The sequence below is a fragment of the Siniperca chuatsi genome, linkage group LG24 (assembly GCF_020085105.1).
Source record: "Siniperca chuatsi isolate FFG_IHB_CAS linkage group LG24, ASM2008510v1, whole genome shotgun sequence".
NCBI classification, from domain to species: Eukaryota; Metazoa; Chordata; class Actinopteri; order Centrarchiformes; family Sinipercidae; genus Siniperca; species Siniperca chuatsi.
Genome location: NC_058065.1, coordinates 9504480 through 9517607, shown reverse-complemented (window position 1 = coordinate 9517607; position 13128 = coordinate 9504480). Strand labels below are relative to the sequence as shown.

General features: G+C 40.8%; 1 protein-coding gene across 2 annotated transcripts in view; it reads left to right on the top strand.

Moving 5' to 3' along the window:
* The first annotated feature begins 492 nt into the window (after window positions 1–492).
* The window catches only part of LOC122872160 (fibroblast growth factor 14-like), a 66953-nt gene continuing 54317 nt past the window's right edge, over window positions 493–13128 (top strand). Inside the window, exon 1 of one of the 2 annotated variants that reach the window (XM_044188014.1) lies at window positions 493–813. Coding sequence is in view for 1 of the 2 variants with exons in the window: in XM_044188011.1 (XP_044043946.1) it covers window positions 5773–6436 (664 nt within the window). In the remaining variant the exon portion in view is untranslated. Of the gene's footprint in view, window positions 814–5117; window positions 6437–13128 lie in introns of those variants that run through there. The other variant, XM_044188011.1, reaches the window with a different exon arrangement.

Sequence of the window (13128 nt, the reverse complement as noted above, 5' to 3'; positions counted from 1 at the left end):
AGGTGTTTAAAGTAAATTGTAAAAAGGTAAACAGCGAAACCAAGTTTAACATTTGAAGTTCTTTACATTCAGTGTGAAGTCAGTCAGACAGACAGATAGATAGATTTAGAAAATTTTAAGTTTTAAATTATTTTTCATAATTAGCTGTTTAGTTATAGGCTACCAGAGGTGGAAGTAACGAATTTTGTTTACTTTAATTTTTGTGTACTTTTTGAGTATTTTTAAAAATCAGTCATTTTACTTGTAGGCCTACTCAAGTCTTTTTTTTTTTTATCTCAAGTAGCCTATTGTACTTCGCATTTCAAGTCGCAATTGTTACAGAGTAAAAACAAAACAAGTCCCATGAACCATTCCTGATAAACTGTGTGAGAATGGAACAAAAGAAAGGACCCAAATCAGCAACTGAAGCAGAGAAGAAGCTAGCTGGCTAAAAACCACACAAAGGTCCCATCTACCTTAATTCATCACTGGTTTAAGGCACCACCCGCTGAGCACGCGCAGTGACACACGTCAAACACACCCACCTTCATGTTGCGCGTGAACAACAGGTGCATCCCGAGCTAGCTAAAACACTAAATGCTATCATGCTCATGTTGGATCCTCCAGCGGTGACTTCTACATTTGCTCAGGAGCTTTTACCAACAGTGAAGTGTGTGAGGCCTCTGTGCTGTTTATGACTCCCGCTCTTTTAGCTCCACACTTTTTGAATTTGAGGGGCACAGTGGGACAGAGAGGCTCGGTGGACCGGTTCTGTTTTGCATTGCGAATGAGGACTGCGCGGTGCTCAAGGCTCCCAGAATGGCGTTCAGACAGGTGAGTACAACAACAAACTCACTTATTGTTGTAAGTCACTTTACAACTACTACTTATTGCGTGTTGCACTACGCTGTGTGTACAAACTGTGCAGGCTCTTTTTTGCTATAATGTGTGTGTTTGTCGGCTGCAGCTGCTGTGGAGTTTTATATATATATATATATATATATATATATATATATATATATATATATATAATTCTAGTAAGGCTATACAGAGGATGGTGGTTGTATATAGGCTTTTTAAAATTGATAATAACTTGTATGAACAGGCTGCAAATGTCCATAGAAAAGGAATTGTTTGGACATAAGGGCTCTGTGGTGTGATGTGTATACATTGACATGCTAATGCACTTTTTTGTAGCCTAAAGTTGTTATTTAATTGAATAGTGAATCTAATAGCCTAAGTTATCATCATCAAACCATCAAACTCTCCAGGATCATTTTTATAGAGAGCCTACAGGGAAACCGCCACTATTATTCACAGGTTAAAAATGCCCAGTTCCCATAGAAATAAATCAGACTTCAAATACAGCCAAATCTGCATCTTGTAAAAATGTTTTTATTGTACTTTCCATGATGGAAGAAAAGCAACAGGTTAGATGTTACAAAAAAGAGAAAAAATGGGGCCTAGGGCTGTGTTTTCAGGGACCCTGAACTTTCTAGCTGCAATCATATGAAAATGAGTAGAGATCTATAACGAGCTGAGAAGCTTGGGGATTGTTCTGATGTAAACAATCACCATGAGTGTTATAATTAAAAGTCACCTCTTTTCTGGTTAATTTGCTTTTCATGAATTCCCACTGGCTCACTCTCAGATTTCAGTCTTTTGCGCCCTTCCTTTTCCACTCCCTTTGTTTTTCTCATGCACCCGTCTTCCTCCCACACCTTCTTTCCCTGTGTTCCTGCACCTTCGCTCCTTTCATTTTTTCCTTCTTTACTGCTGCTCTTCTTCCTTTTTCCAGCTACACTCTCTGCTGTGTATGACAAACACACCAATACTGTACACGCACATGCAGCTGTGGTTGTGTGCTTATATGGAGCTAACACAGCTCTCTGTGCAAACAGATGATATTTTGCCCCTTGATGACAGCAATCCCATGCTGCAGCCTTGAGCTCCTCAGAACAATACAAGTCGTGCACAGAGTGTGAAAAAAAAGAAGAAAACAAATCTGCCAGGCGTCAGTCATCCTGCAGTAATGACTGTGTGTGTGTGTGTATCTCTTATGTATGTGTGGTCCCTGTTGTGATCCAAATGTCACAATATACAAGACTGGATGAGCAGGAGACGTGGCTGTTTGTGAGGACCATTATCCTGGACTCATTTGCTGATACTGCAATGCAGCTGAGAGTGATGTTTGTTCCAGGAAATTCAGTGTTTGTCTGTAATTGGTCATTTGTGCCACTGCAGAATTTTGCTCATTCGAGTGTGTGCCTGACAACTTTAAAAAATGCAAATGTCTTGGACAAAACTTCACACAGCTCTATTTGGCTGTTTTAGTGCTAGGTGAAAGATAAAAGGTGCTATGCGTTGCAATTTTAACAACCATTGTCAGATGAACTGTGATAGCTTGATATGATCATTGTGAAAACGTGAGACCATGGTGGATACAGTTGGTGGGTTATATTTAACACTGGTCGTATATTTGTTGTTTCTCAAAACTAAGACCTCATTTCCCATAAACCCTTCCTGGATAGAGGCTGTAATGACTTATCAAACCTGCTCTTTATCATGTGTATGTTTTATTGAGGAGAATAATGTTTCAAGTGATTTATTCTCATTAATCTTTCACTCTTTCCATCATCTGCACTAACAAAACGGCACCTGATCTCTTTCTGTTTTGTGCCATAAAGCAATCCATCAGATTTCCTGCTCATGGCAGGTCTGACCAGTGGCAGACAATATATGTAAAGCAACATAAGGCTGCCGAATTATGGTATAAATAATGATACAAACATTAAGTGGAAATTATTTAGCAATTTTAAGAAAGTACATGCTGCTCCTTCACAGCCAGAACATAGCAACATCTGACCTTAACCCATATTTTACAGTGAAGTTTGAAAGTATATTTACAATCTTGTCACTTGGAGAAAGATATAGCAGAGTTTCAGAATAAAATATAGGGTTGTAATAAAAGTTATATTACAAAAAAATGAATACTAAAGCACAAGATTGTTAGTATTTTTTTTGTTTTTATCAAGGTGAGAAGATAAACCACTTGTGGTCAGCAAATACAGATTTTCAGGGTGTTTAAAGTTACTCTATATAGACAGTTAAATTTCTATTTTGTAGGGAAAGTGTGCTCACCTCCATAAATTGTCTTGCATGCTGGTTTGTTGTTATTTTTTTGTACACCTCATTCCAAATGCCTGACGTATACTCTTGCTTCATCTCAGGAAGACATCCAAAGCAGTTTGGCGTGCTCAACTTGTAGGCCTACTTTGTCATATTGAACAGGATGTTTGTCTTTTAGTATAAAAAAAAAAAAGACAGTATGTTCTCCTGAAAATCTAACTTTCTGTTCTTGTTGAGAGTGAATGGCTTCTTCGTATGTTGAATTTTCTTCTTAAGTTCCCAGGTCCTCACAGTCATTTCTGTCAGCTCAGAGAGGGGATTTTATTACATTGCAAACATCAAAGGCCCTTTGTGCATAAAAGTCATTCCCCTTCCCTCAGTAAAACTGCTGTTTTGGGTTTAGGTTTATAAAGTGGCTGATTCTCAGGCACATGCTAGAGAATGGATGGTGTGTTTTTAAAAGCCTTTCAAGATGCCAAATCGCTCTAAAGGACTTGATGGTGCGTGCTAGGCAGACTTTTCTGTCTCTTTCAGACGTTTTCTATATTCACTGACATTTTTAATTATTTTTCTCATAGACACACTAAAGGTTTTTGACTTTAATGATTTATATCTGCAAATTAATCAAGTCAGTTTATTGCTCGTTGTAGTTTTGTTTGTTTAATCCGTTTGAAATGTCACTGACACTGTTCTTACGGTCCAGAGACCTCACGTGCATGTCAGTGATTAAACTAATTAAACTGTCCACTGATAAGGTATCCCGCACGCGCGTGTGTCTGTGTGTTGTGTGTGTGTTGTGGGTTTGAGCAGCTAATGTGGATTCAGCACCACGGACAGCGCCAGCTCGCTCTCCTGAAACCACTGCAGCATTTTCAGCTCCGTTTCAAACCGCCATGAGTGCGAGACGGTCCACCACCGAGATAAGCTTTTAGAAATCTCTGTGGGCTTTTCAATATACATTAAATACACCAACCACCAACATTTCAACTCTAATAATTTGTTGTTTGACGGTTTAACCACAGGGAAATGCGAAGGAAACAGGCAATAAAGGATAAGACTTCATTCAGAGTAGGTGCTGTTTTGTAGATCATGTTATACAAGCCGAACTGACTAGAACACCCCAGTGATACAAGGGACTCGTGCAACAGGTGTGTACATTTGCCGATAGAAAAGGCGGAATTAAACTGCAAAATTTTTGGACGGAGTTTGGAGTAACGTCTATCTGATTAAAAATAAGGGCGCACTCTTCAAACAGCAGTAAAGAGAGAGAAAGGTACGTGGAGGTCTCGTACCCATATTAGTGACGCCATCTCGCCGCCGCCCTCTCCCCAAATGTTGCCGGTTACGGGTCATATCCAGTCAGTCTGACTGTGTGGGAACCACGTGTCTATGTGACTGCAAGCAGCTCCTGTTAGTAGGGCTGCATCAAGCTGCGCAGGCAAACCGGAGGTAACCTTTTCCTTCAGAACAAAAGTCGAGGGTAAACCAGCACGCTCAGAAAAAGAGCTTGGGCAATACGCACAGCTCTAGGTTGCTTAAACAAAAAAGTACATTTTTGTAAGTAAACTGTTTTGCAGGTACAGACAACAAAGTCACGTATGCTTGGCTGATAGGAGAAAGTTACTAGCCTATTGTATTTACCTACTGCATCTCTGTGGATATGATTCTGTGATGAACAGTTTTAATTTCAATTTTAAATTACTCTACATTTCTTCTTTAACATTTCTTTGCCTATTTATCAAAATGCACAGATAAGAATCTTCTTTAAATATATCAAGTCAGATGTTAAAATGTAAGAAAAAACATACTAGGCTATAAGAAAATGAAAAGACAATATTGCAAGAAAATACTGTTCCATATGGGGAAAAGAGAGAATTAGTATGTAGTCTATGAAAGTGCGCTCAATTAAAAATGTGACGGTTCGGTCTTTTATTTAGAAGGTGCCAACCGGAACAGGCGTTTTGTTTAATTGCTCCCACTTTGTTGCTGGTTAGGTATAGATAGTCAGTGCACCTCCTCGCGCCCCACCGGCCGTCGGTCGTCTCGAGCGCTGCTGAAGAAGACGCTGAAGCACCAGAGGAGCGCGAGAGGACCATGAGCCGGACCCGGTCTTCTTCTTCTACTTCTTCTCCATCTAGTTTCTGGAGTAGTAAGGCAGCAGAGCCATAGTCCAGCAGTTTCTTTTCATCAGCAAGGTGAGGAAGAGGCGGAGAGGAAGAGGAGACACAGACAGCAGCAGCAGTATCTTGGCGCATTGGTGCTTATGGATTATTGAGAAGTGGAGGCCGAAACGCGGATCAAATATTCATAAGGACTTTTTAAAGAGAAAAACACAGAGTGGGATAGTGCAGAGATTCCCTGCAGTGATTCACCTGCCCGGTCCAGCGCTTCATGCGCTCCCACTGACCAGAGACCTGAGAACCAGCGCTGGAAAAGGATTCTGCATCTAGCGCGCGTGTGTGTGTATGTGCAGTGTGTGAGTGTGTCTGAGTGTGTGTGTGTGTGTGTTTGGAAAGGAGCCCCCCTGCTGCAGTACTTGCCTGCTGTACGGGTAGGCTACAGGGATGCCACCGACTTACTGACGGACACCCGGTATCCGCACCCCTCCCCTCCTCCTCCCCTCCCGGACGGACGGACGCACCGACCCCTGCGAACCCCACTAATATGCAATGGTTTTTTGTGCAGAAGCCGACAGCTGCCGCGTACCGCCGACTTCACGCTAGCGCCGCCGCATGCCTGTCAGCCGCTGCCGCTCCTCTCCCCGCGCCGCGCGGCATAAAACGCCATTTGAAGAGGAGCGCTCGGGGGCTTTTCACGCCGCGGCGGCCGGGTGGCAGCAGCAGCGACCGATCCTCCGCCGCTGAGGACCACCGGCCGCTGGGGCAGCCGGAGGCGGAGACCGCGGAGACAAGCGCCGCAGCGGTTGCTCTTTTCCTGCCGCACGGAGACGACGTCGACGCGGAATACGTGCGGTTTCTGGTCTCTGGGCTTGTGGAGGAACCGGGCGAGAAACCGGGCGACGAGCCGGGCTTCCTGCTCTTATTCTTGTCTATGGTGCAGATTGGGGGGCCGAAGCAACGCCGAACTGAGCCCAACAGCTGGCCGGCTTTGCTGGCATGCAAACAGGGGGGCGGATCAGCCCCCATGCGGTGGGTGAATTTTAGGCTGCCGCATCCGGAGCGCCTCTCGTCCCCCACCTCCTCTTCCTCCTCCTCCCCCGTCTCGGCCAAATCCATGCGGTTTATTTGGAACAACATTTTCAGCAAAGGATCGCATATGCTGCAGTGTCTTTGTGGCAGGAGCCTCAAGAAAAACAAGAACCCAACTGGTGAGTTTGTTGTGCGTGTGTCTCTTTTTCTGTGTGTGTACGTGCGTGTGTGGGGGTGATAGGGAAATACTTTATTGCATGCCTGTGCATGCGCGCAGGAGTGTGTGTGTGTGTTCTGTTTCCTCCCGAGACAGCACTGTTCTACTGCTTGCTGGTGTTTCTCTGCAATCGCAGCTGTGCAGCAAGTGAGTGCACTACAGGGAGGGGAGGGGGGTATGATAGGGGGGCAGAGGGAGGAGGGGGGGTGATGATAACTTATTAGCACAGAAACTGACAACAGTGACAGTGGTGCAAAAAAGACTGCATGTGTGCTGTGCGTGGCAGAGATGCAGTCTAATGCAGCATGCAGACCCATTCAGGCTCCAGTAACCTGCATGATTACCAACAGCACATGGCCTTATTTAGACTTCCACTGTGGATATCCAGTGCATACTGTGCGATGGGAAACAGTGGAAAGAGTCTGTGTGTTTATCTTATAGGTGCAGACATTTCAGTCAGACTGTGTGAACATAAACATCTCTCCTCATGAGATCGAAGACTGAACGTGATGCTGTGTTCAGCAGAGCTCAGAGCTCTTGGGGGACCAACTTTAAGGGGTCATACAATGTTTATAGCAACTTTTCCGTTCAGGTGAGCTGTCAATTATGTCAAACATCATGCTTGGTACTCTCACAGATGTAACTTCAAAGATCAAGGCTGGGAGACCCGTCACATGTCCCTGGCTGTGCTCATCAACAGGATGCAGGGAGGATATAATTAAGAGGGATATTCAGTTTAATTCACCAGCAGGTCTTTTGGTTCTCTTAGTCATGCTCTCCAGAGACCACAGGACAAATTTAGATTAGCTAAAAGCTTTGACCAAATCGAATAGTTTGCTTTGTTTTCCACTAGATCTGCATGAGGGCAGGACAGAGATTGATATTGGCATTGCAACAGGAAGTGGACATTGTTGACATTATTGGCATATTGACATTGCATCAGAGAGTTGGTCTCTGTATCTTCAACACAGTGCTTAAAGGGTAACAACAGCCCCCATAATCCAACTTTCTGAAGTCAGTCAGATATTGTTTTTTATAACACAATCTTTCACATTTTAATAAATGTGAACGACTGGCCAAACTACCCATCACTGCCTTTTGTTATCTCTGAGCTGGGAATTATAAGGTGCTATCTGACTGACTGCGTAGTGTTTATGTATTTTAGGGGAAGCCTCACAGCAAATTACATTCACAAAAAGTTACATTATAGTTACATTTACAAACAGTAATGGGTATTTGTATGGCTGGACCATTAATTGATTAATCACTTAAAAAAAAGAATTTGTTGACAGTTCTGAAAATGTCTTAAAATATGAAACATTCACAACTTCCTAATTTACAGTATTTCCTATTGCAATTTTAAAACTTTAGTTTTTTTACTGGTTGACAAACAGGGAATTTCCATCACTTCCGGCTTTGTTAAATTGTGATGGGCATTTGTCATTATTTTTTACATTTTATAGATGTAATGATTAATCAGCTTAATTGCTCAATAGACTAGTCGATAATGACAGCAACTATAGTTGCAGCCTTAATATGAAGTCAGCTGTGCAGTGTACAGTATACAGTGACCAAGTCCTTAATGTAATCTCAACCAAAATAATCTATACTAAATTACCCTAACCTTAAAAAGAGCTGACACATGGAAGTTGTAGTTATGAATATGCACATTTTGTAGCCACAAATAGTGCCAATACTTTCTGTAGTTTATGACATGATAAGTTTAGCTGCGTCTTTTTTTTTTTTTGTCGTATGAACCAGAAGGAGAATAGATTTTACAGGCAGGTCAGTGGTCAGTCTGCAGCTGGTCGTTATTATGTGTGTTGCTCAAGGGCACCTCATCAGGCCTTGATTAAAGGAACAGTACGCTTTGACCAAATGGCCAGTGGAAGTTGCCCATTTATAAGCAAGTTGTGATGTTACTGGGGTGTTTTTCTTTCTTCTTTTTTTGAACAAGCTAACATTTGCTTTGCTGCAAACAACCATAACTTGTAGAAAAACATGGCTGTAGCGTCTGGGCCATTAGCCAAACGTTTCCAAAGCAACATTTAAACATTTGCTTTTGGGTTGCACTGTCACTTGTTGTTGTTTTGGAGCCAAAAAACATATTTGGGCAAAGGGTAGGAGGCCTGGGTGGTGCTGATCAGTGACCAACAAGTGACAACAACCAATCACCTGCCAGTCAAGCAAACATCCCCAAAACAGTATTCTTTTTAAGCCTGAATATATTCTAAATGAAACCATTTTTTCTTTGACTCAGCATCTAGTGAGTTAGTTGTTTAATGTTCTTACAGCTCCTGCTACAATGCACTCTATGATGTATTAACAAGCCATTTACACTACACTTGGTAGCATAATGCAAAACTTTCATTATGTGGGCACTCCTTTGCTGCATTCCTCTGTACATTAACATCACTATGTGGTGGCATAGAGTAAATGTTTTACCACAGACAAGTGAAAACATCCAGCACTGAAAAGAAAAATACAGAGTGGATATTCTAATGGTGCGATGAAGTCAAATACATTAATGCTGGGTCTCCACTTTGTCCCTGAATGCTGAAGAGTCAGTTGTTTGAGTGATTAGGAAGCATTGTACCTCTGGTTTGGAGCTAATGTGCAAAAAGGACATAATAAACGCATAATAAAGCATGGTGTATGTCAGCTATACAACTCGGTATTCATGTGATGATCCTAATTGAGAAATTGCACCCACACTTGCAAGAGACTGTAGTTTGTGGCAGATAAATAAGACTACCAACCTCATAAAAACAGATGCATAAGAGACATGTAGTTTAAAATGTAAATATCTCATGGAGAGCACATCAAAGTATTAGGTCTAATCTGTGACATTTTCTTTTGCATAAGTATCTGTTTTTCTTTTCTTTACTGCCATTTAACCATGATTCAACATATAAATAGCTTATGAAAGGCTTGTAGGTCTTTCCTGAGAAATATATTCTGTAATATAAAAGGGCATATACTTGCCATGTGTGATCAACAAGTAATTTCTGGGAAAACACTGGAGTAGTAAGTCTTTAGCGCCAAAGATAAACCACTAATCTTGCAGATTTAAAAATGAAAACAAACAAAACCAAATCAATATTGATGTGTCGGCACAGGTGAAAGGACTAATTTGCCACACAGAACTGAACAGTTGTACGAGCTGCAAAATTTTCGCAGCTTCCTTTCATTGCCTGCCAACACACCACTGCCTGCAAGTGTCACATGACTGGTTGTTTTTTGTGTCCTCTGGGCTCTGTGTTTCTGCTTTAATTCCTTTGTGCTCCTCTTTGCTCATTTGATGAATTGGCTTGAAGATAGACTTGCTGGATTTATGAGAGAATGTGTGCACTCCTGATACAAAAGCAGGGATATTACCAACACTGAGCATAACCTCCTAACTTAGTTACCCTGCAGTTTCAAACTCCCTCTTTGGGTGTGGAATGTCATTAAATGGAAAGACTTCCAGCCATATTCTGTATACTGATGCCTGAGATTTATTGTCCTTTTGAAGTACAAATAAATCATCTATAATGTTACTGTAAAATGTCATTGAACATACTACACGTTTATACCTATGTGTAGTTCAGGGTCTTTCTGTAACATGGGTCCCAGTGTACTGAGTGCTAAAACCATTAATTAATTGAGTAGGAAGTTGATTCTTGACATAAGAAACTGTATGATACAATAATCTTAACTCAAGGTATACTTACTAGCTTTTTCTGGGGCTTTCAGTCACATCTCATGGACTTCATCAGCAGATGGAGCTGGCTTAGTTGTCATCACATGACCTAAATTTTCAGTCACTTGATATGATGATAACTGAGCCAACTCCATCCGCTGATGAAGTCCGCGAAATGTGGTTGAGTGCTCCCGAGAAAGCTAGTAAGTGGACCTTGAGTTAATGTTACTTTGTCAATTTAGATGATTAATTCATTTGTTGAACCAATGAAAGTTAGTTTATGACAGTTTTGATATTCCATTGAATGGTTAAGTTATTATTCAAGTTAAAAATACCAAACATTTGCTTCTTAACTTGCTTTTCTCTTTCATGTAATTGCAACCTGAATACCTTTTTAGGTTTTTGACTGTTTTGTGTGTCAAAAAAATCACATTGGATTGGTAAACTTGTAGTAGCCACTTTTCATTGTTTTTTTTTTTTTTTGACATTTTAAAGATAAAATAATAAAACAATAAATAGATGGTTGCAAATAATCATGTAATTTATCAAATGTTCTGCACCAATGAGGCAAATCACTGTACATTTATTTGACATGGCCATTGAAGTCATTATGTCATGGTGAAAGAGATTGAGACTGGCTCAATGTTTTGCCCTTATTTTCTGGTGTAATGCCAACTGCAATGATGTTGTGTTAATACTGTAGTTCAAATGCAAGTGATTGCAAACAGGAGTTCAGAAACCTGGCTTTTGCATATGTTGTAAACGAGTAAGTTCCCACCAGCATCCTGCAGCCAGGGTCATAGATTTATAGCAGCCAATACCATTTAGCTGTCACTTTCTCTTTTAATTAAAGAAAATGCATGAACTCCCTCCCTTGGCTTTTTAGTCTGTATGTGTGTGTTTGTGTAATACACATAGCAGTTGTTGGTGAAAAATGGACCTGCTGTAGATGGGGAGGAGTTTTGCTGAATCAGCATTTGTTGGTGTTTTTGCTCTGAATTGCACTATTTAGTGAAGGTCCACTGGGAAGACAGAAATACAGATATGTTTAGTGTTTATTGAGATGTGTGTGGCGCACTAGTATGTATGTAGGTGATTCTATAAGAAGCAAGCTAAAAGTTTGTGTTTCTTCCTTACTATAAAAAAGGTAATCCCCATTGAGAACAGGAATGTGCTCAATCAGTTTTTATATTTCTTTTGTACTGATGGAAAGTTTGTTCTGATGGTGGTGCTGACAGAAAGGTAAGGGGGTCACCAGAAACTTAATGAACTTAAGCCATGAACTTAAGCGCTGGTCAAAGGGGAATTTTGCCCTGATGGTAACTCTATAGGGAAGATCAGAGGTGACCAAAATCATGAGAAATCATCAGTATTCCTATGAAACTTCATGACAATCGGTGTCAGTAGTTGTTTCAAATAATTCAGAGTTAAAATTCAGGATGCTATTGTCATGATATTTTGAGAAACAATCTCCAAGATTTTTAGTCCTGGTTGATTTGAGGACACCTGTGGTTGACAGTGGTAATATACAGGTATATATAATAATAATAATTCAGGTCCCAGGACATGTTTATCAACCACTGAGGCCAGCAAATACACCTTGTCAGAAATGCAACAGAAGAAGAGAAACTGGTGTGTATGTTACAGTACAGCCAAACAAATAGGGGGCTAAGAGAAATCCTCATGTCACATTGTTGTATTTAAAAAAAGAAAATTCATACAGCTGGGTGTCCCCTGCATGTCACGAGCACCTGCGATCAGATGTCATGCTTTAAATGCTTCTCCATACAACAGGACAGCATTGTAAAAGAAGATGTTTACTGCGGCTGTTTCTTCTTGTACATTGTTATTCATTCTTCCCAGGCAAAATTCAATAGTCAAAAAAGATTTTTAGTGAACAATGCATTTCTAACAACTTACTGCTTACAACTTACAACTTACATGGTGAGAAATATATTTGATGTCCTGTGGCTGCTTTACAATAAAAGCCAGCCCATGATTTGCAGGTTGAACGCTTTAATGTTCAGTTTGCATTAGCAGTAACAAATTCAGTTACAGCTGTGGGACAGTGATCAGTAAACAGGGAGGCTTCTATCAGTTAGATGAAACTACGAACAGTAACGGTGAGGTACATGCATGCATTGTTTTCTGTGAATCATGTGTGTGTAGGCAAGTTGAATCCTGTGCATAAAAGGCAGACACCGCCAGTACCAAAAAATGACAAATAGTATCAAAAATGGGGTTTGATGTAATTAAATCACAATATCACAACTTTAAAGATAAGACAGATTAAGCTTAAATTCAATCTTGACACAACAAAAACTCACTTTTCTGTAAATTTGTGTTCAGGTCACACTGCTATGGAACATTTACTGTTAGAAACAGCTGAAACTGTGTGAATGGAGTTCCAGTGTTGTAAATGGGACTCCCTTTGTTTCCTCCAGATGAACCAGCATCAGTATCATTCATTGTTAAAAGGAATAAGACACAATGTTACTCAATGTCTTGTGTCCCATGTGGCATGACCCAGATAGACTTAAACCCTTTTATATCACACGTAGGTGCACATGCCCATGCACCCACATACACACACGTCTGCTCACCTTCTCTGGAGAGTTGCCATTAAGGCATCGTACTTTATATATTATTCAAACACTGGAGTATAGCAGTGGGGTTCGTGCCAACTCGGATCTGTCTCTGTAAGTGAAAGGCCCACACACGCATACACTACACGTTTATGTTATTTAAATACAGAATATTGTATTTAAATTTAATTTTAGTCACCTTCAAAATGTATATTGTTGGATCAAAAATATTCATGTCATATTTTCCTCAAGCTTGCAACAAAGTATATTTGTGTGTGTCTCTGTTGCTCAGTTGCGTGCTGTTACATTGTCCAAAGGTGATGAGTTGACAAAATAGTGACAGACATCATAGTGATGTCTGTCCTCTAAGGTCACATGGAGGGTTTT